The following is a 23,721-nucleotide window of genomic DNA, read 5'->3' as shown; positions in this document are numbered from 1 at the left end:
ATATTTAGATTATTAATATTCGTTTGACAATACCAAAATGACTTGTCCTGAAGTTTAAATTCCTTAATATAAGTGACTTGGTAAGTAGATGATATAGGACTTTATTCTCACACTCATTTAAGATGCTGTATACAACATCAATCTCACCAGTAAAAGGTTATACCGGTACTTGTTATAATGTAGGCATATCCCTGGTTAACACCAGAATTAAATCCAGTAAATGTCATAATTTGAATAAGGGTTAGACAAACTTGAGTGATTATCCATGTAATAAAACATGGCAAATGTGAACTTAAAAAACAAACAAAACCACATAAATATTAAAAAATAATTGTATTTTATTTAAATTGTTTAGAAAAAATACAAACTGTTAACATATCACTCCAGCGATAAGCTCCATGAACACACAATAAATACAATGTAAAATTCAACACAGCATAAAACGCAGCCAAATGAATTATCAGAAGGGGGATAACCTGTCCATAATCTAGTCTAGAAGAGAAAGTTAACAGGTATGTATACATGTCAGATACAAATCAATGGGATCCACCAGACAAACCAATGGCAGGCAGCTTGAATTGTTTGCCGAGCAGAGACATTGGTTAAGAGTAAGACATGTCTTCACTGCTAACAAGCCTGCACAGCACTCAGATTCAAAATTCATATAACAAGTAATGGAGTAAAAATGACTGGACCCATAAACTTGCATAATAAGACAACCAAAACACACATTTATCGATTAAATCAAAATGAAGATACGTTTTGAAATGGAGTTCAACCCACAAGGGGTCAAATATATGTAATCTCTTATAAAGAGCATAAAATGGGATGCGTTGACAAAGATGTGGAATTAAAAATGGCAATTCAATGAACAACAGGGTTTTTCCATGTGCACTATATTTAGCCAACTGACCACCTTAGGGGACAAAAACGAAGTATTATATCTATAATCTTTCCACATATAAGGCTTCCAATTTATTTCAAAGTGTCTTGCATAGGATTCCTGAATACATATTCAAAGCAAATAGCCATCTTGTTTAGTTTGTTCCTCCTCCCACAGGGTGGGTTCTGTAGTCTTCAGCCCAGCTGGTAGCATCTCTGCCTGACACCCACCCAACCGGCAAGGTCAGGAAAACCTAATATAGCGTTTATTGCCATTACAATTTTGGAGAGCCGACAATAGAATAATCACATCAAGATTCACGTTTACCATTCACCGACTGGCTGAACCTCAGCTCTGCCTAAGGGCTAATATCTAAAGCTAGATGCAACATGTTGTGAGCTTGTATGTACAGTATTGTATTGTATCTATTTTTGGTGAACTACATCGTCCTATGAGATAGTATAAATTAAGCATGAGAGATGAGACACAATCATCTACATCATCAACTACAGGCTAAAAACACTGTCCATTATGTGCACCCTAACTGTAAAGTCAACATTTCCTTACAGCATGTCCCCTTCAAACCCTAGTGAGCTGAAGAAGAGGAACTGTATAAATGAAATCCATTCATGTGTATATTGCTGTAACATCAGCTTAGCCCTCGCAGATCAGTGGTCACCAAATAAGGAGGGAAAGGCAAAAATCCAAACACACAGAACTTGAAAGAAAAGATAAAACGAAGACAGTTAAAAAAAAAAAGAAGATATGGGTCAATAATTTAAGTTGCAGTGTTCACATAAGATGCATACACAGTATTTTTTTTAAAGTAACACGTTCACTGGTAGGCCAGTCCAAATCAAGTATTAATCCAATTCCATTGGTATAAAATACTGTAACTCAGCACTCGCAGCAACAAGAGAAACATTTGCCTAATATGGAAGAGTGGTAACTCAGCACTCGCAGCAACAAGAGAAACATTTGCCTAATATGGAAGAGTGGTATAGAGTGGTGCTGGTGCAATATCCATATTTGAATATTCTCCTTTTTGATACTGATAACTCAAAATACTACTGAAATGAAATAGACTGGAGAATACAACTAACATCATAAATAAAAGTGAAATAAAAACAAACAGCAACCATTTATGTAGATTAGATTATTTTCAAAGTCTGTATACAGTACATCTAACCAGGCATTCTAAAAGAATGCCAGTGTCAGTGTAGAGGTAACATGTCCAGCAACAGTGGAAAGCTCACCTCAATCTTGAACACATAGGACCCTAAGGTCAATGTGTGGCATTGCTTTGGGCAACCTTTCACACAGAGAAAGGGAATCAATTAGTTTGAGTGACCATGGAATCAGTTCTGGAACCTGGCTTATGGATCAGCTCAAGTGATTTAAACACCAAATCAACTGAGCTGCAGAACAAAGCGTAAAACAGGACTGTCACTAGCGTTTCCATGTCAAGCATTTAAAACCTTCAAAACCTCCAAACTATCTTCAACTGCACATCATCAGCCCAACCTCGTGGAGGAAAGCCACATCACCCAATGCACACGCACACCCTCTCTCAACTTCACTGTGCATAAAGTCAAGAAGGCTACACAACAAGGCTCGTTTCAGCCTGTCTGCAGCTAGCACGGAAGGCAAGACAAAGACGCTGGCCTTTAGCCTCCTTTACTCCACAGGGCCACTGCTGCTGGCTTTCACGCCAGCCCTGCTGATGTGCAGCCATGGCAGCTTGGCACAATTCTTGAACAGCTGCTCTATGGCGATGTGACGCACATGCAGCTCTGATGCCAATGAGTCCTTCTCCTGCACTGCTGCGGTCAGCTGCTCAAACACCTCTGTAGAGAGTGACAGAAACACAGGGATCAGTGTTAAGCTGTCAATTTACACACAGGGTCAAGTCGTATAAAGAGAGCAGGCAGGAACAACAAACAAACGGGAGGGAAATCAATAAATCTGGTTAGAGCAGGTTGCAAAACATGACGTAAAAACGCATAATTTATAAGACAAAAGAGAAGCCAAAAACAAACATACAGTATAATGCCAGCATAATGTCAACAAAGGACATAGTGATCATTTACCAAGTTTATGGATGGTGCAAATGCATCCAAAATAACAGATCATAAATACTAGCATGTGTGTGTGGTCTGCCCTGAATAATTTATGAAAACTATAGCCTACACATCCGTTCCCAGTAACAATATTGTAATCAAGCAGATCAAGTTGTTCCAAGAGGGTTGGGTTGCATAAAATGAGCACAAGCTTCCATAGTTACAATTAACTTAGAATGGTGATGGATGCAGTAAACATGTACATGTACAGTATGCATGGCATGAGCCAGTGCACCACCACCATGTCTGCTTCAATGCAGTTGGTTACGTGCTTTGACTTGTCTGTCCTTCAGAATCCAACACTGTGTTAGGCACACCTTTATTGAATTTCATTCAGTGAATAGTGAATACATGATGTCAAAACTCTACTTGGCATTGAGTACTCCATAGTATTGTACTCTCTGCAAGCACAAGATGTGATATACTGTACTTTGTTGACCAGGGCTCCTCGTTGTTCACTACTTGGCCCCTCGTTTTTCCCTCTACACCAAGGGCTCCATCTTGCACCACCCTTATCCCTAAACTTATTTGCCATTTTGAAAATAAATTTAAAATAGTTCAACTAGCCGATCTACATCTACATGTTATCAGCTATTTGAACTATTTTAAAAGGTTTTTTTAAATAGTAAAAAATGGCAAATAAGTTTAGGGATAAGGGTTAACATGCTCACGAGTCGACAACACGTTGTAGATCTGCTATTTTCGCCAAATATTTATTATGACCAGAAAAGGGACGCTAGGGTCCATGTGGTTAAAGGACCATACCGGTATGACATGTTTAGCTCATTGACTACGACAGGGTACGACATTACGGTGTCCATTTGAGTGTAATAAAAACATGCAAAGACTTGCACCCTGCTTGTCCAACATTCTAAGTATCACAATGACAAAAAAAAGTGTGATATCATTCACTTTCATAAGATATATTTATTTGTTCAACAGCTCCTTACTTTGTATCTGCAACAGTAGCTGGTCATTCAGCTGATGGATTTCCTCCATACTCATTTTAACCACTAAGGGGAAAGACAGTTTTGATTAGAAAATATCAAAGGAACAACATGTTTGTCAAAATCAGAGACCCACCTCCACGTGTACATACATATTCCATCAGCGTGTACAAATAATACAGTTAATTTAAAATAACCTTATTGCCTCTGGTATGCTCAGTCCCATCTTGAGGAAGATGTAATTCACACCAAATAAAAATAGAAATGAAAACATTGTAAATGAAGTATAAGAAATTAATCTTTTTAGGTTTTCTTCAGGGCCCCATGAACACAAACAACCCTTGCTGCAATGACGAGGCAAGAAAGAAAGGATTATTTTGGGGTAGAGGTAGACCAGCTAAAAGTTTCCCCTGCAAACTGAATGCCCACAAGAAAGGTAAATACTAGTAGTAATGTATAACTCATGGTCATGTGTCACTGCTTTGTCTGACATGTTTAATGAGAGCTCAGAGGCAATGAGAATCTCGCGATAGCAAAGATCGCAGAAGGGAAGGAATGCTTCCATTCTGTCTTTGGAAATCAATAAATTACCGTTACAATCCACCAAGTAATTCATGTAGTAAATCTAGGCTATAATGATTGTGGCGATTCATGCTTACGTTCGTCTCTGTTATGACCCTGGTGTCCATGCTGTGCCTGGTCTCCTGCAGAAGATTGACTTCCACAGCATAGACCCCTCCTGCTTTTGCCTGCCCAAACATCATCCCGCATCAGTCCCAGCTCTAGCTCATCCTCGTCGGGGCACTCCAACATTCCCATAGTGTAATCGGGCAGCCCTGTGGCATTGGCTGCATCCCAGCAGCGGGGAGCGTAGCGGGGCACCTGGGCATCAGACTGAGGCAGCAGCTTACAGTCACTCGGCTGGCTGTAGCACAGGAGCTTGTTTCCCCGTCGGCCCGGGCCCTCGGAGGAATCCGAGGGGTCTTTGTTTTGGGCGTACTGGATGATGCGGCTCAGCTTCTGGCTGAGTGCCAGCTTCATGCCCTCGTAGGCACTGCGGGACACTTTGGAGCGCGACAGCTTCTGGTTGGCGATGAGGTGGTATTTCTCAAAGCAGTCCCTGTGGCCACGCAAGGACTTGGAGTGTAACAGAGTGGAGGAGGAGATGCCTGAAACAACATAGACACAAAGCATTGAGTCAACGATCAGCCCGTGCCCGGAGGCATGGTCACAGGAACAGAATTGTAGGGATTGTTGGACAGCAATGCACTTGATAGATTGAGCATCTTTATTTATAAATGAAATAGCTCAATTAAGTAGCTCAGTTGAGCTACTGACAGTTGAGCTATAGAACTCAAGTTAAGTTGAGTTGATTAAACTTCTGTAAAAGCAAGCTAAAACTGGAAGATTCACCGACGGTGACCTCTTGTGAAAGCTGCTTAGTGTGCGATGGATTAGCCACCAGAGCATAGAAAGAGAAGTCTCACTGAAGAAGCTTCACAGAATACCTGTGAGTGAGTAAAAAAAAAAAATCACACCCGTGTGAACCGAGTGGTCTCTCTCTCTCTGGCAACAGCGCCCCTACTGGTACTCATTATATGATGCTCATACATACGTGAACGTCACATACATAGGTGAACACGGACAAAGCTGTTCCTTGGAGTGGTTGCACCACTCAAAAACAGAACACCCTTTTACTAATTTAGCCTACAGGATTAAGTAGAATTCAAGGATAGCCACACTGACCAAAGTCAAAACGACCTTGCAGCAAACTGGGTTATATAGAGCAAGTTTTGCTAATGAGAGAGCTCAATAAATGCCAGAGGCAAAGAAGATAGTGGAAGAAAGGACAAGTGTGTGTGTGTGTGTGTGTGTGTGTGTGTGTGTGTGTGTGTGTGTGTGTGTGTGTGTGTGTGTGACTGACAAGAAAGAGATGCTTATTCTTCAGGCTTTGTTTGAAAGCCTTCAGCTAGCTAGCAGGTAGCAAGGTTACAGTAAAACCATTAATGGGATTAATGACAATCATTCATACAGAATGAAGCTCGGCATGATTTTCTCAATACTTTTATCAGAAGTGCTACAGCGTTCCGCACGCGATTGGCAGGATCGCATGCACACACGCACATGGCTGTCACACTGGAGAACGATGTTTCTGTAACTTTTTATATATTTAGTCTGTGGTGTATCTTGGTGTATGTATGCTACGGGCTGGGCATCTTGTGGTGCAGGACACCAGAAGCAAAAAAAGAATGTCTGTAATAACAAGAAGACAGACAAAACTATTAAACAGGGCGGCAGTGGCTCATAGAGAGGCCACTTGGGAACCGTAAGATAACAAGTGTCCTTGAACAAGACGCGGAAACCCTAATTGCTCCCGATGAGCAGCTGGGTGCCTTGCATGGTTTCCTCTGCCTCTGTGTATGAATGTGTGTGTGAATGTAATGCACATCTATGTAAAGCGCTTGGATAAAGGCACTATATAAATGCACCATTTATCATTTATAAAACACATTTAAGACCACCTTCTGTTGTAAAGTAACATCTACAGCCTTGTATTTTTATGCATTTGCTACTTTTGTTCCTTTTTTCTCTCTATTTTCTCTTTTTCTTTTTACAGAATGCCACATAAATTGATTACAGTATCGACAAAAGAACAAAAAGAAATATACTGCGAAGTGAGGCGTTGTGAGCTAAATGTAGATCTTCTATTTTCACTACCGGTAGTTTGGGTCTCGGGCAAATATCCAATTTCTTTTTTGGGTCTCGAGCTAAGAGTTTGAGAACCAGTGGAATACATTACAGCCTCTACTGGGGCCCATGGGGTGGGGGGCTGTGCCCTGAGAACCAGTGGTATACATATACAGTACAGCCTGTACTGGGGCCCATGGGGTGGGGGGCTGTGCCCTGGAGAACCAGTGGTATACATATACAGTACAGCCTGTACTGGGGCCCATGTAGTGGGGGGCTGTGCCCTGAGAACCAGTGGTATACATATACAGTACAGCCTGTACTGGGGCCCATGGGGTGGGGGGCTGTGCCCTGAGAACCAGTGGTATACATATACAGTACAGCCTGTACTGGGGCCCATGGGGTGGGGGGCTGTGCCCTGGAGAACCAGTGGTATACATATACAGTACAGCCTGTACTGGGGCCCATGTAGTGGGGGGCTGTGCCCCGAGAACCAGTGGTATACAGTACAGCCTGTACTGGGGCCCATGGGGTGGGGGGCTGTGCCCTGAGAACCAGTGGTATACAGTACAGCCTGTACTGGGGCCCATGGGGTGTGGGGCTGTGCCCTGAGAACCAGTGGTATACAGTACAGCCTGTACTGGGGCCCATGGGGTGGGGGGCTGTGCCCTGAGAACCAGTGGTATACAGTACAGCCTGTACTGGGGCCCATGGGGTGTGGGGCTGTGCCCTGAGAACCAGTGGTATACAGTACAGCCTGTACTGGGGCCCATGGGGTGTGGGGCTGTGCCCTGAGAACCAGTGGTATACAGTACAGCCTGTACTGGGGCCCATGGGGTGTGGGGCTGTGCCCTGAGAACCAGTGGTATACAGTACAGCCTGTACTGGGGCCCATGGGGTGGGGGGCTGTGCCCTGAGAACCAGTGGTATACAGTACAGCCTGTACTGGGGCCCATGGGGTGTGGGGCTGTGCCCTGAGAACCAGTGGTATACAGTACAGCCTGTACTGGGGCCCATGAGGTGGGGGGCTGTGCCCTGAGAACCAGTGGTATACAGTACAGCCTGTACTGGGGCCCATGTAGTGGGGGGCTGTGCCCTGAGAACCAGTGGTATACAGTACAGCCTGTACTGGGGCCCATGGGGTGCCCAATGTAAGGCAGAGAACTTTGTGAAAGTGATTCAGATTGCTGCTTCAAAACACCTTAGTCTGGGAGCCAACAGGCTTCATTTGTTTAAAGTGCAAAATTTGGTATATAGTCTTCTTTATTGGCCTAAAATATTATCTATACATACATCCATGAATCCACTTGCTGACCGGCTGTCGGTATCGAGGGGTTTAAGTATGTGACCCTACCATTAACATCCTATATAAACGGCAAACATTTCAAACTTTCCTTATATTTTACGTAGCATGTGACATGTCAAACTAGGGGGTTTTCATGATTCTGAATCCATTCCAAGCATTAGTTTTGCACAAAAAAACCCACTAAAAACGGCCATAACCGTCACCACAAATATGATGAGGTCAGTACATTTTGCACCGGGTTCATTCCTGATATTACCAAGCCTAATTCAAGTATGCCAGGGTTAATTCAGTTCAAACAAGCGGCAACAATTGCTACAGGCTACGAATCATTTTCAATGAACGCTACAAACTGACATTCAACACTTGGTGAGACTAGGTGACTCGTTAAAACGTTGAGCTGGCAAAAACATTTTCAATACTCCAATGACGCAGTGAAATATCAATCAATCATATAAGTTGTTCATTTCACCATTTACACCCTTCTATCTACCCAAAATCCTGTTCCATTCTATAAAGAAGAAAAAGTAATTATTGTCGTTAATCAAGCTGCAATAATGCTCAACACATTTGAGGTGATTCACTATATTCTTTTTACAACTAGCAGTTTTTTGTAGCCAGGACGATCAACCATATCATATGTTATGTAATGCTGGTCAAATTAATGTAGCATTTTCTCCAACATTATACAGAAAAAAGTCTCCAAGTTCACCTATAAAGCTGTATGACTATCAGGAACCATTCCTTTCAAACGGTATTTTTTTCAACTAGGATCAACTACAAAATGCAACAGTGGATCTTCAGTTCATTCTTGTCCTTGCAAGTCTGAACTGGACTGGCTGATTAAAGAGCTAAAAGCAGCAAATAAACTCTCCCATTATATAAAGGTCAAGCTGAATGCATCTAATTTGCCTTAGCACATACTAACTAGACTATGCTGTAGCTGTAACAGTGTGACTCTGCAATGTGTGGGAATATCTATTCTTAGCTTTTTTGTGTGTTGAATGTGCACTCTCTCTGACCCCGAGGTCTTAAACCTGGCATATTTACAGTGAACAATTCATCTTGTTGGGGTACTTAACCCACTCCTCATTAATGGTAAAACAATAGAACAGGTAGACAGCTTCACATATCTTGGACTCACACTGGAGTCGACAATAGACTCAGGTTTGATCAACACATTACATCTATCCAGTCACGCTTTCAGCAAAGACTCCATGTAATCCGAAAACTAAGATCATTATCATTATCTATCTTCTGCTATTATTGTACAAAAGCATTATTCAACCTGTTCTGTTGTACTGTTCTGCATGTTTCTACACCATACTGTCCATGCCTAACAGGAACAAAATTTTCAGTATCACCCGTATTGCTTCCAAAATCATCGGACTTCCTACACCCACACTTTCTGATATGAACAATAACGCCATCACACGACTAGCACTCTCGATATCAAATGACACTGACCACCCTCCGTATCGTTTCTTTAACCTCATGCCATCTGGACAAAGATACAGAACCTTGCCATGGAAAAAGGTCCGTTTTAGTAGGAGTTTTGTCCCCTCAGCCATCGCGGCATTAAACAAACTGCCCCGCCGATAGGATGGTTCTGTACACAGCTTGTGGGGAACTCATGTTTTGTTTTTTTTGTACTGTCTTGGTGTTATGTGCTCTGTGTTGTTTTGATGTGGGTGTTGAACTGTTGAACAGATTGTGAAGACAAATATCCTTCGGGACAATAAAGATTATTATTATTATTACTATGGCTACAATGACACTAGCCGCGCGTGGGCATGCTTGTGCATATTGGCATCTTATGTTTAATTTACTCCATTGCAAGACGGTGTTGCTTGCCAAAAATAACTGATCTACAAGCAATGCAACAAAGTTGTTAGCTTGTAGATCAATTATTTTAGGTAAGCAATAGGGTCATGCAACAATGTAAACTTGATTACATGACTACAGAGATAATGTATACCGATTTGCATGAGGTTTCGAGACTTTAAACAAAATATGTAGGAGTAGTAACAAAAAATGTGTTTCACACAATCTGTCATGGTGGCCCTATAGAGCACCGAAGTCTGATGTCACTTTCAGTAGAGGGCGCCAGTCCACAGGTTCATGCATTTTTTTTATTTGCATTGAAATCCCCATAGGGGGATTTTAGGTCGCTTCAGATAAGAACTGCGTTTGAAAAATAAACCGATCATCCTGGCCTTTTCACTCATATGGATGATATGATATGATGGATATATTATTATTATTTATTTTTAATATATAGTAGCTCAACAAGCTCACAACGCGTCGCATCATCCCACAAACTTGTATTTCTGCTATTAATTCTCAAATAACCTGGTCGCTTTTGGGCTTGTTTTTATAGACCTGGTTGATCATTTCTATCACACATTCTGGCAACACTACAGCCACTGCGAGATGTAAACAAGAACAGACACTTGTTGCTGTCAGTGGTGGTGGTGTGTAGGAGGCTAGGTGCAGTACATTTTGTTGTAAAAGCCCTAACTATTAACTATTCTCTGCAACATAAATGCAATGAATGCAAACGATGGGTCCTGCTTTATTATTGTTCGGGGGTGCATGCGTGTTAAAACACATGTGGGCTTTTGCGTCATCGGTTCAGGAAATATGCGGATTTGGATGGCCACACAGTGGCGCAAAAGTTGCGGTTTCATATTTATCCACTCTGGGACCCGGTTTACAAAATGAACAGATTCATTCACGTTTTGGTCGGCAGAGTGTAGATGAAAGGGCAAAATGATTGAAAAGTTATGCGGTTTGACTGCGGATCGTCTATGTATAAACGGGGTCACAGACTACTAGCAGACCATCAGACCATCAACCAGGGTAGTACACAATCAGGTTAGATCCAATTCTAGCTAAGCAGCTTAGCATTGCTGTATTTCACTGTCAGACACACAAGCACACATACACAATTCAGGGGAGGCCCTGGTGACTCAAACTCTGTTTTGCCGTGGCAGCCAGGGATATTTACCAGCATGACAGTGATGATCAGCAGCGCTTAAAGAACAGCCTCTTTACTACAGTACAACAGTTAACTGTCTTTTCACTACTGAATAGAACAGTGTTTTTCCAAGTGAGCAGCAGTACCTGATGGTGGGCCATGGGCCTTCAAGTGTTTGTAATCGTGTTAATTAGAGTAAAAGAGACATTTCAGGTGACTTGAAACAATTTCCAACTTGGGTGGTACAAAGTAAAGGACAGTGTATAAACTATAGGCTGGTGTGGAACTGTGGATGTAGCAGGGAAAAAAGCACATTTTGTTTTTCTAATATAATGGTTTTGGGTAACAAGGAAAGTTTGGTTAGAAATGTGGATCCACTCCACAAAAATACAGCACATAAGAGTCGTATACAAGTAGTATGTAAGTGATGAATCCTGCTCTTTATTTAGTAAGCAACGTTTTAGCAGCCAGACTAGGACCTGTAGTGGTTGCCGTCATGGAAACGGTAATCTTATCATGTAATCTGTTCCGAGGGTGTCTTTTCATGCCCATGAGAGCCTGCTTTGTTCTCCTGTATTTCTATCCTGCTCTGCAGATATAAATGAGGCAATCCGTTATAGGTATCCTAAAGGGGAGTGGTTCTCTGTTCCCCGGCTTACCTAACCCTAAGGTAAGTGAGGAACATAGAACCTGCGGCACATAGGGATAACACCCCCCCATCTCTCTCCCCATTTCCTGTCAGTCTACTTTCAAATTATCACTTTGGCTATCAGAGTGTGCGGCCACTCGTCTTTTTAAGACTTAACTATTTAAAAAGAAAAAAGGAACATCATATCTGAAATTACATAGAAACACAACGCATTATACAAGATGTACAAAATAACCAATTAACATTCCACAGACAACGTTGTGTATTCCACTCCAGTCCTTGTGCCGACCTCTGTTTTTGCTTTCATCTGTTTATTGTGTGTACAAGGACACTTGATCCTTGACACACTTTTACTGGAGCTTGGGATGACAGTTGGTACAAGTAGGACAGGGGTCATTGGGTTAAGGTGTCCAAATAGAGCTACTTGGCACAGCTCCATGTGCAGTGTTTGACAGCTGTGCATGCCTTGGTTCTAAACCAGACAGAGCTCACATGAACAGATGCTCACCCAATTCATCTGACACAGGAGAGAAACCAACGTAAATGTACATGATCAACTCCCACCACATCCACATCCTTGTGTTGGGGGTCCTCACTGGCAGGTGAGCCAGTGGGTAAAACAGCAGTGGAAATGAGTGGGAGGATTTGATTGGCAAATCAATACTCCAACACAGATGGATAGCTAAGCTTTCCCTTGCCACTGCTTGGTTCAACAGCAGTGTAAATGGTCAATTCATATAGGCTACTGGGGGGAAAGGCATCAGTTGGTACTTTGGTGATAAACTGATACTGTGTGTATCTGATGATGGGCCACCCTAACTTAATACTGTATTTTATACAGTATCTAATATAACGTTGAGCCGCTGTGCCAACTGAACTGCAAATGCCTACTGTAGTTGTGTATTGTGAGCCGGCGGGCCCCTGTGTAAACTGCTGCTGCAAATGTTATTGATTGACTGATTGGAAATTTTATTCAGTTTGTAGAATGCGGGTACAGTTCAAACGAAAGTAGCCTACACAGGTCAATACAAAATCTGACTGCTACGACTATAAAACCAGAAAAAGCTTAAGACTTGTTACTTCAGGGTCCTCCATTCATTCATCAGAACATTTAAAAACATCTATATGCCTACTCTATTGTTTTTTTGTTTGTTTTTTTCCACAATTTTGTAACCCATTTTTCACCCCTGTGTCAATTATCTAATGTGATCCTGGGCTCTACACACCCTCTACCAACCTAGTCCCCAATCCCCATACATGGGGGACATGGGGAGAGCAACGGACTTGAACTCATGCTTCCTTCATGCCAGAGTGTCCAAGTTGCTCCTTTAGACCTGACAGGGGGGAGTTTCTCTGGTAGCGTGTGGAAGGAACACGTTATACCAGTTCCTTTACCCTCCATCAGGTGCCCCGGCTGACCAGGGTGAGGCAGTTTAGAGACCAGGATTACTGCATGTTTTTTGTGAGGGTACCTACCCTCTATTGTGTTCTGATGGGTGGGCTGGCCGTTGGTTGTGCAAAAAAGGCAAAAAAAAACTGGATAAAAAAAATGAATTTTGCACGTGCACGCACCCGAGCTCCGGCACCTAAGAATTTAGAAATTAAGCACTGATAATGAGCCTCTATATCTAAATCAATGATAAATGAATATTGAAAGCAGCCCATTATATATGACCACCAAACATTTCACAGACAGTAAATTAATTAGGGAACCATTCAGCATCAGCTGGGTGGGGTCAAACACCACATACAGTAGCACAGTCAGCACATTCTGGGCCATCACCGTTTCCAGACATAACACTGCCAGCGGCAGCAGTGCTCTGTATACTCCAGGGGTTAAGAGTTCACCCACAAAGCATGCCCCTTTTAAGCACACACCACAATAGATCTTGAACAGCAGTGGCCACTGGCCAGCATCAGCGGCAAATGCATCATTCCAGGGCATTGTGCCTCTAGCTGTAGGCATTTTTGTCCCTCATCACAGGACTCAGCAAAATGCCATTTGCATTATGTAAGGTCACGGAGGAATGTGTTTGGGTTCAGCTGAATCTGGCAGCTCAACAGACATGTTTTTAAGAATGAGCTATACACTACCAGCAAGTACACAACATCATACTTATAGCACTAACAGCAATATATTCCAATCTTTTCTGGACATCATACAATTTGACTTAAGGGCCATTCACTCAAGAGTCTCACCCCAATAGTAATATAGGGTCTGTCAAAATGTGTCTCTCTCCCTGTCTGTCCCGCTGTGTCTTTTCAGGTAATATAATGTTGACACGTTAGTGTTTTGTTGTTAATCGGAAGTGGGCTTTAAATGAATGAAGTCTCCCTCTCCTATGCATGCCAAGGTGCGCTGTCTCTCCCACTTTCTGTCTGACCCACATACACGTATGTGTCATAGGTGTTTGGGTTATCATGTCACGTTGAGTATGTTGTGTTAATCAGATGTGTAGCAGAACTGTAGAACAGTTAAATGTAAATGGCAATTTTGTCACTTTCAAAGACTTTGAAATAAAGTTTTGCTATCATCCATTAATGAGGTTGGCACAAAATGAAAGCAGCCATCATGACATCGGTACAACACAACAACAGGATCATTTTTACATCTGTACATGAAGGATAAAATGAAGGATATTAAACATATTATTTCCATTACTTTTGAAAAAGCGTTGGGGGATTTATTATTTCCTAAACTTTTCCAGGTCATTATAACTAATGATTTAGTCATAATGATTTAGTATGCAACAACAATACTGTTTTCACTAGAGGCCCAATAATAAAATAGCCCAAACTAATAAAATAATTAGCATAAATGTGTGTGGTATAGTACCTTATACTATATACACGAGGTGACTGTAAGCATGCAAGACTAACTTTAATCCATCGGAAAAACAGAGGATAAGGTTTTCTTTTCTCTCTCAATCATTCATTATGGCGGGGGTAACAGATGGAGTTTACTTATTAAATCAGATTACAGACAGCTGTGTGTACGCTGCAGTGTTTCGCAAGCCCCATCATTCAGTGTGCCTTTCTCTTCTCTCCCTTACCCAACCTCTCCCTCCCTCATCTTCATGCAACTTATTTAAGTTTCAAATTTCCTCAGGGCCTATCGTCAACTCAACATTGCTCTGAAGAATTTAGTCAATGAACAGTTTTTGGCTACAGGCAGCCTAGCTGTCACACGCTCTCTCGTCTCGCTACTAAGCACCCGCATAAAGGAAGGTGGCTCTATGCAAAGTGATGGACTTATGGTCTCTGGCTGAAACAAATGCTCGTCTCGAGTCTCGACCACTAGTAACAAAAGCCTATCGGCTCTACGCTCAGCATTTCTTCTAGCATTTCAGCATTTCTACCATTTTTCCTACAGGGAAAATGTTACTCCACCAGTACATGACGAAAAAATTACTAGGTAGCTTGCCGTATAATTTCTAACACCAAAACTGCCGCCACAATTTTGTGGGAATTTTGACATGAGATGGAATTCAAATTTTCCACTTTGAAATATTTATATTGTGGCTATTCATGGCACAAATAAAAAAAATTACTTTGAGCACAATGCTATTGATCAAATTCACAAAACTGGTAAAAGAAATCACATGCATGTGAAGTGAGGGGCGCCTTTGACAATACGTCATAGTAAAAAGTCCATAGACTTGGCTGCCACATGACGTTACGGGCCAAACAAAGCCAGGCGTTGGAGGGGCTAGCGCCCCTCGAAAAAGCCTACAGGTCTCCACAGGAAACAGACACTACAGTATTCAGCTACAGTATAACAAAGGCTGTGCTTCCGGAGACCGGAACACACAATACCCCCCACTCAGTGATAAATTGCTACTCTACTTACTGTAAATCTCTCGTAGCTTCTCTTTTCTGGAGCACACGTTCGGCAAAAACGATCTTGCAGTTTAATTTATGCTCCATAATATGACTTAGCGCGAGCTGTTCCAAAAATAGCCAATCTACATGCCCACGAGGCTAGTTTCAGCACACCATATCAGAATGCAATGAAGTATAAATCAGGCTTTCGAGTTGATGTAAGGACTGACTTCAGCTGTGCATAATGTCAGCAGCTCACGTGTAAACATACACGTGTGAGCAACATCACTAGTTAAAGTAAACCTCTGAGCAAGGACTCAGGGGTCTGTTTTTGGCAAGTGCGCATGAGTGTACAGTAAGAATTTATAGTGTGATCATAGTTTGTGGCTGTCACATCATGTTAAATATGCTCTTTGTAACATAACAACAGATTACATTTTATAGTCGAGTTACAGTACCAGAAAGACGCCTGAGGGCGTGCACTGCGGCTGCACTAATAACTTTGGGGCAGGCCCGTCTAGAGTTTAAATGGATCAGTCAAAAGGGAGACATCGAAGAGGAAGGATGGATGGTGAAGGATCAACATATGGAATGTCAGGGTTTGAGGTCAGATGTAGAGTTGCTGGCCAATATTGATGACATCAGGATCTCCATATATGGGCTTGATATTGATTACATCAATCTGATGATGTCACGTGAGGTGGGGTGACCACTGACCAACCAAACAACCGACTAACAGGAAATGCACGATATAGTAAATGCGACATGCAGTCGCAAAAACATTACAAGTTTGACAATGCATATGTTCAGTAATACATCAAGATTAATGACGCAAGGAAAATAGTGAATGAGAAGAAGAACCCACTGCGTTGAGTGTGTTCAGGCACGTGTTTATGCGAGGGAAATAGTTTCTTTAGTTTCAATCATGTGTCCCAAATAAAAGGCCCTTTATTTTAAATGAGCCAATGTCCCTGTAATCGTTTGCAGATTTCGTTTACACCATTTACAAGATTATGATTTAATGAATTTCTAAAATGTGACAGATTGTGACTAATTTGAGACCTCCTTTGCATTGCAGCAGGCACTGCAAATCATTCTAACCAACTTTAGGGAGATGGCGACATGTCTCTTGGAGTGGGGGGGCAGAGTCTAGGTACTTTTCTGCATGCTTCGTCTGCCTTCTTAGCATGGACAGTGAGCAACCTTTTGTTCCCTTCTCTTCCATGCTAATGAATACTGGCACATGAACTAGGGGTATTATGCCTGTGCAATCAGTGGGCACATATCAGAGCCAGGGGTTCCTATCAGCAAAGCCTGCATAAACTAAGCAGTCAGCTGAGATTAGATATCGTCCCCTTAACCCGGTTATCACTAATTTATTACATCGAAACATTTGTCCCCTATACCCTCAAGTCTGCTACCCAACAGTTACATAGAAGAAGAAGTAGTAAAGGGGAAAAGGAATTGCATGTTGTTTTGAGACAGAGTTGGATGGCTTGTATTTGGGAATATCATGGGTTTTACACAGATGCAAAACTTGCAACATTACAACGAAATAATACCGTTTCCTCTATTCAAACAAAGGCTCTTTTCAAAAGTCTACGTCTGTACTGGATGAGACAGTATCACAGCATCATGCTCCGTTTAACACTTCCAGTGCGCTGGATTTCTTCAAAATAAAAAAGGCGCTAGAGTGCCCAGCAGATGAGGCAGATTTTACTCTGAAAAGCCCCGCCTTCCATTTCCCCCAAACCAGGAGGTATAATTTGCCATTACTACCTCGTGCTGTCACATCTGATCTCTCTCTCTCTAGAAGCGTTTATATTCCAAACGAGATGCTTGGTTAAGTCAGAAATGAGGAGAACAAACATGGAGAGCGACATGACGCTGAGCAGTATGCAAGGCGTTGCCTAGCAACGGCCCTGTCAAAAAAAATCATTAAAAAATAACCTAAGCTTCCCCACAAGTCCTGGGCCCTCTACGGGTGTAATTAAAAGATTCATTAATTATTAAGTTAATATATCACAATCCAAATCATATCCTTAATGTTAACTATTCGTATGGAGGGCAGAGCAACATTTTGGAGATATGCAAGCATAGAAAAGATATTAACGGTATCCAAAGAAGAAAATAAGATGAACAGGGTTCTGCCTTCTGCGAGTGAAATGCCATGCCAGAAACATTTTTAAATACTCACTATTAGAGTGCAGGTTTTAGTGCTATATAACATCTAGGCTCGCTTTGAAAATATTCGTGAACTTCCCTTTAATTGCTGATGATACAATTACCAAACATACAATAACAAATGTAGTTGATGACACACCAAGCAACAAAACACTACAAAGAGTTATTAACAATAAAAGAAAACCCATTTTCTCACCTATGGTTGATACAGTTCGGTGTTGCACAATTCTTACTTCAGGCAGCAAAACCACAGCTACTGTACCTCTGTACCTCACAACAGTGTGGGTGTGGGATTGCGCCCTGAAAAGGTTGAGAACAGCTACTCTCTAGTCTAGAGTAGAACACCGTTTCCCTTCCTTTTCCTACATAAAAGAAAATCTATATCTACTATTTTCACTAGTTTGGGTCCCGGCAAACGTCTCTCTTTTGGGTCTCGACCTGAAACGTTTTGGTCTCCTTTAAAGTTTGTAGCACTTCTAAACAATATTTTGAGGCAATCACATATTATGGCAAAAATTTGCACGTAAAGCCGAAAATATATCAAAACTATATATCGATATCAAAAGCAAACAAAGGCCAGACTATGATGACTGAAACTATGACTAAATATGATATACAAATATTTTGTCAACAAAAATAAACTAGACTAAAATGTTAGGAGTGGACTAGAAGTGGACAAGAGACCCAGTAGAAGTCATTTTACATGCTGAAAATAGCAGATCTACAAGCTCACAACGCGTCGTCATTACGACGGCGTCAAGGCCCGCCAAAACACATTTTAGTCGACCAAATCACCACCTGTAGATTTAGGTCGACACAAATCTTATGATATTTAGTCGACTAAAACTAGACAAAACACTAAAACATTCCAGGTGACTAAAATGTGACTGAAACTAACCATTATCAAACTCCCCCCACTCCTTTTGTGAAGAGATAAATGCACCGCTCTGCTCTCAATCGCAAAGAAAAGCTCCTGTGGATTTATCAGACAAATGGTAAGAGGGAGGCATATCTAATCCCCTCAGAGCCACCACACTTGTTCAAATATGCTGCTCATTAATTAAGAGCAGAAAAGGCACTTCAAACACAGGCTCTTGTGCTAGAGTGACACATCAAACGGGAGCCAGCATAGTGGCATGCCCCGGTGACGACAACAGAGGGTTATCCTTTCAGACAACCAATTATCCAGCATAGAAATATGACATATTCATCCTGGAGAGGATACAAGGAGAAAGAGAGAGAGAGCAAGAGAGAGCGAGAGCAAGAGAGAGAGAGAGAGAGAAATCTCTATTGCATCAACTGGCGTGAGCTGTTTTTGAGACTACACAACTCACACATGGTTAAAGTACAGCTACTGTACATCGAGATGGTTATGGGTGTACTGTTCAATGGTGGTACTGACACCCAAGCCACATCCCCAGCTATAACATTCAAGTCTTTTCTATGGATTCATACCACTGGCAGAATAAGAACCTTAAACAACCCAAGTAACTGGAAAATGCGAACGACTGATTGTGTGTTATTATGCAACAGGTTGCCATGCTGCCTTCATCTTTTAAGCTATATATATTTTATAACACAAGGGAAACTTGCCCAAAGAAATCCCAAGATGACCAGCACTCACTTCACTTCTGATTTACTACAAGGCACAGGCAGCACTGGTACACAGACTTGTTTCGGTGTGAGCCGAATGTCAAGCGCTATGGAGGACTCACGTCAAAATCTTTGGATTTTTATCATACCCGGCAAAAGACTGTTGTTTGACAAGTGCTTGCTTACTTTGAAAACTTGCCAGTAAGACATTAAAATCACACCTGTGTGAAGTGAGTGGTGCAACTCCGTGTGGGGGTTCCCGGGGGGCTCCAGACCCACGGGCAAGCCGCCTGCGTCCGAAACGGTAGAGAAATGACAGTTACCATGTGGGGGTCCCCGGGGGTGGGGGAGCTCCAGACCCACAGGAACGTGCCCAGGGGGCCGGGCCGGGGGGACGGGATGAGTTGCCGTGTGGCGGTCCCTCTACTGTACTGAAAAACAACCATGCCGTTTTCATGCTCATACCCACCCACCCACCCAGCCACACACACACAGCTCCGTAAGGGAGTGGTTGCACCACTCAAGAGAGACTTGAAATTCCAAGCACACCTAATATAATTGCCTCTCATGTCTCTATCAGTGCGCACATAAGAGTATTTAATTCATAGGGAGCAGTAGCTGAGTGGGTATAGAGTGTGTCCCACGCCATAATATGAATGGCATCCACTGGTACTACTTTATTTAGGCTCTGTAATTGCAGAGGACAAATTTCACATAATGTATGTGCAAATGTACAGTGATAAATTCCCAACAAGGAGGGCTGCAATAGCTGAATTGGTAGAGAGGCCGTCTGGGAAACAGAAGATTCCCTGGTTCGCCTCCCGGCCCCAGCTATGTCCCTGAGCAAGACACTCCCCCTGAGCGCTCTTCATCTGATCAGCAGCCATCAGCTGGATGAAATATAAATGTCTTTCAATGGGGACTGAATAAACAGCCCTTAATAAAAAACAGCCCTTGTGCCAAAGACTACAGCCTGCACGTTGCTTTGAAACATAAGCTAGCACAAATGCATCAGTTGCATGTGAAGGCTCACAAGATCACTTTGTTGTCTCCACCAGGCCGAAGGCATGGGGAGAGAGTATGTTTTGCACTCCGTCCGTCCGTGTGTCTGTCCGTTACCAGCTAATCTCCAGCAACCGTTAACCCGGTCGATGCCAAACTTTGCACACACACACTCCCTAGATGCCACATGAACCGTTGCCCCAAATTTTCCAGAACGGCATGTTATAGCGCCACCAGGAGGCCGACTTTTGTAAAGCACATATTTGGTCAAACAATTCCGCAAATCGTCATGTGCTCAAGACGGATCTGTCCGATATTTCATATTCCATCCTAATTGGCTAACATTGCATTTTAAAGTTTGCAGGATAGGCCCGTTTTGAACAAAAAGTCTCAAATCATGAACGCAGCGTGCAGTTTACGTGAAATCTTTCACGCACTTTCCTACTAGGCTGAGGAATATATCCCACCCTTTTCACATAGGCCTGTTATAGCGCCAACAACGGGTAGATGTTTGCAAAACACAGGTAGATGTTTGCAAAACACATTATTTTGACCAAAATGCCTCAAATCATCCAATTGCCATCAAAAGCGTAGGAACAAATGGCACCTTTTCCCATTAGCCTATTATAACAACCTGACCTGGTGGAGACCTGTACTTTTTCTAGTTTGCTGCTGCTGTGAGCAAACACGAGCCGGAGGGAGCTCAGGTTACGTACCTTCAATACTGAGTTCAAAGCAGACGTGGCAGAAGGACATGGTACCAGTGTCTGTCTCTAACTTGCAGACACTGCAGATGTTGTCATCATTCAGGTCAATGTTCACAAACTGCTCCTCTTCATCCATAGTGTCTCTGGGAAAAACAACACTGCAAGAGAGAGAGAGCGAACACATGGCAAGGCATGAGTATCTAGGTCACACTCATGAATGAACTAATTCATCAACAGTCCATTCTATTCCTTAATTAGCAGAGACTGTTTTTTTTGGTTCACAGAATAACAAAAATCCTATTTACTTTACCATTACTATACAAGTATGTATGCCTAGAGCAGAGCATAAATCCTATAGTTAGCTGACCTAAACTAGGAGCTTTTCTGCTGCTGCACGCTATTTTCAACAATTGACATATATTTCCCCCCCCCCACATCCCTCTGGCAGCACAAATACAAACAAAATCTTTTTGGCTAAAACAGGAGATCTTCTAGCCCCGCAAGCAGAACCCGAATGTAGTAAAGTTTCTGACACTTTTATGACTTTACCCATTGGGTCCTGCTCCACGCTGGGCTGCCGCCAGTTACGCACACACAAATACAATGTAAACACGCCATGAGACGGACTTCTGCGCGCTTTTACCATGTTTATTCATGTATTGACTTACGAATGTGCGAACTATAAGTACCTTACATACCATACCGACACATCTCCTGTGTCGCGGAAGCCGTTAAGTATTTTTAATCCATGATTGATTAAAAATGTCGCTTCTTCCTACCTTGTTTATTGACACCTCATTGTACCGCCTATCTGGCTAGCTAGTGGTGCTACAGCTATGACGGAGCAGATCAGAGGGAGGGACGTAGCCCGCAAAGCCAACCGCACATCGGGAGGCGGTAAATAAACAAGAAGAAATCAAAGCGACATTTTTAATCAAACATGGATTAAAAATACTTAACGGCTTCCGCGACACAGGAGATTTTATCAGAGGTATGTAAGGTACTTATAGTTCGCACATCCGTAAGCAAACACAATAAAAAGCGCGGTAATAGCGCGCCGATGGAAGAAAGGTTGAGTTTGTATATATCCGCGTTCCAACAATCGCATTGGAAAATCTTAGCATGACCAGGGACCCAACGTAAAGCAAGTTAAAGTCCAAATTTCATAAAAGCTTTATGTAGGGTTCCGAGAGGGGCTAGAGATCTTCTTGCTCACAACAGGTCGCACTGTGAGCTTGTAGACAAGCAATTTACACTGAATTGTTCACTGCAGAATATGGACATTAGTAGTTTACTGTGTCATGGTCTTGACTCTTAAGATTTCATTCTCACTTTCTACTTTCACTTTACTCTAATATGCTGTAAGTGTAACTATATGTAATTTACACGTTTTGACAGATTTATTTGCAATAAACACTTTTGGTGCAACTTACGACGCATCATATTATTAGGTGATGCATCTTGGGTTCAATGGGTTTTGTTATTTTTTTTACCCACAATTTCTTCATGGTTTTATAGATAAGAAACTACTGTATGCCTAATACCTTCAATGTATCATCATTCTTTGATCAAGTTTACACATGATGGGCTAGTGTAGATTTAACCCTACTTCAATTTACAGGTTGAAGGTTGGCTTTTGTCTTTGTCAAAATAATCGCTTTAACCTTTGTCTATTTGTCAGGAAGACACACACACACTCTCTCTCTCTTCTTTAGACGTTTACAATTTACAGCTTTGTTCATTTTGTCAGATCTGACCACTCAGTCAAAGGCGTTTTGGAGGTGGACCCCCGTGGGATGTCGTGGACCCCTGTGGGGTTTGTCAACGGCAACAAAGACCAACAACAACGAGCCCATGCGTTATAACTTTCCCTCACACATGCAGCGTTAGGCCCATCATGTCAGCTAACATATGTTCACCAAAGAGGTACACTAACTAACCCCACAGGCATTACCATTTAAACTCCTGCGTGAAAGATGTATTTTATTAACATAAATATTTATAATAAATAAACCAGTTCAATGTGAACGTTCAACACGCACTAACGACGTTAACAACAGCTAGTAACAATACATGAAGTTAAGCTAGCGAGACTGGCTGCCTTTCTGACTGATTCGTGACCCGTTATTCTGCGATGCTCCATAAAGAAAGACCCAGCTAGATTAAAGTGTCAGGCCCAGGCTGGGTTCGGTATCGACTAAAAGCGCACAGTACTTACCTTAAAATATCAACACTTTTCAGAGAAAGGTTGGGGTTCTTTACGAACCAACAATTCGTGTCCTTCCCTCCCGTAGGAAGCCAAATATAATATGAGCCAGCCAGAGTGAGGCAGGATGACGACGAGCGTCACGCAACAAGCACCCTCTCCCCTCCTTTTGGAATGGTCCATTAGTTTACCAGAGGGGCGCTGCAACACGTCAACACATTATAGAAAATATTATACCGGCAACAACATAGTAAAAAATAAATATTGTGACAAAGTACAAGTGTGTAGAACGTCTGTTATATGCGATTTCATAATCAGACAACATTACCCTCAAAACAATATATAAGTATAATATCCCCATAGTCAAGAGATGGTGCCGTCATCAAAACATTTACAGATGAGAGGAGAATTAATTTATAGGCTACATGTTTGCTATTTTACGGTTTATAAATAAACGCATGTGATTGAAAGCTCGTTTTCTTTGGTCAATATTCAAAGGATGTTTCAAATTGAATATGCAAGCAGTCAACAATCATTCATCACATCGCCGTCCATGTTCTCTAGCCCTTTCTTCATACAAAGCCATGCGCCACGCGTGGGAAATTCCCGCGACCTGATCAACCCATAATAACAACAA

At 42.2% G+C, this 23,721-nt stretch overlaps 1 protein-coding gene across 2 annotated transcripts; it reads right to left on the bottom strand.

Moving 5' to 3' along the window:
- Positions 1-316: 316 nt before the first annotated feature.
- cUnh21orf91 (chromosome Un C21orf91 homolog) lies at positions 317-23,186 on the bottom strand. Of its 2 annotated transcripts, XR_013965208.1 has the most exons (6): positions 23,097-23,186; positions 20,888-21,036; positions 4,610-5,119; positions 3,954-4,016; positions 1,866-2,730; positions 317-1,812 (listed from the first exon to the last, which is right to left on the bottom strand). XR_013965208.1 is itself a non-coding variant. In XM_080781263.1 (5 exons), the coding sequence occupies exons 2-5, from the start codon at positions 21,012-21,014 to the stop codon at positions 2,561-2,563; spliced, it is 870 nt and encodes a 289-aa protein (XP_080637389.1). In that variant the 5' UTR covers positions 21,015-21,036; positions 23,097-23,186; the 3' UTR covers positions 317-2,560. The 2 variants fall into 2 exon arrangements, 1 of the variants encoding a protein (XP_080637389.1); XM_080781263.1 differs by having other exon boundaries at positions 317-2,730.
- Between the last annotated feature and the right edge of the window lie 535 nt (positions 23,187-23,721).

Source organism: Protomyctophum bolini (genome assembly GCF_963924005.1).
Source record: "Protomyctophum bolini genome assembly, chromosome: 13".
Lineage (NCBI taxonomy): Eukaryota > Metazoa > Chordata > Actinopteri > Myctophiformes > Myctophidae > Protomyctophum > Protomyctophum bolini.
Note: the sequence above shows the minus strand (reverse complement) of the source record. Positions and strands in the feature narration are given on the sequence as shown.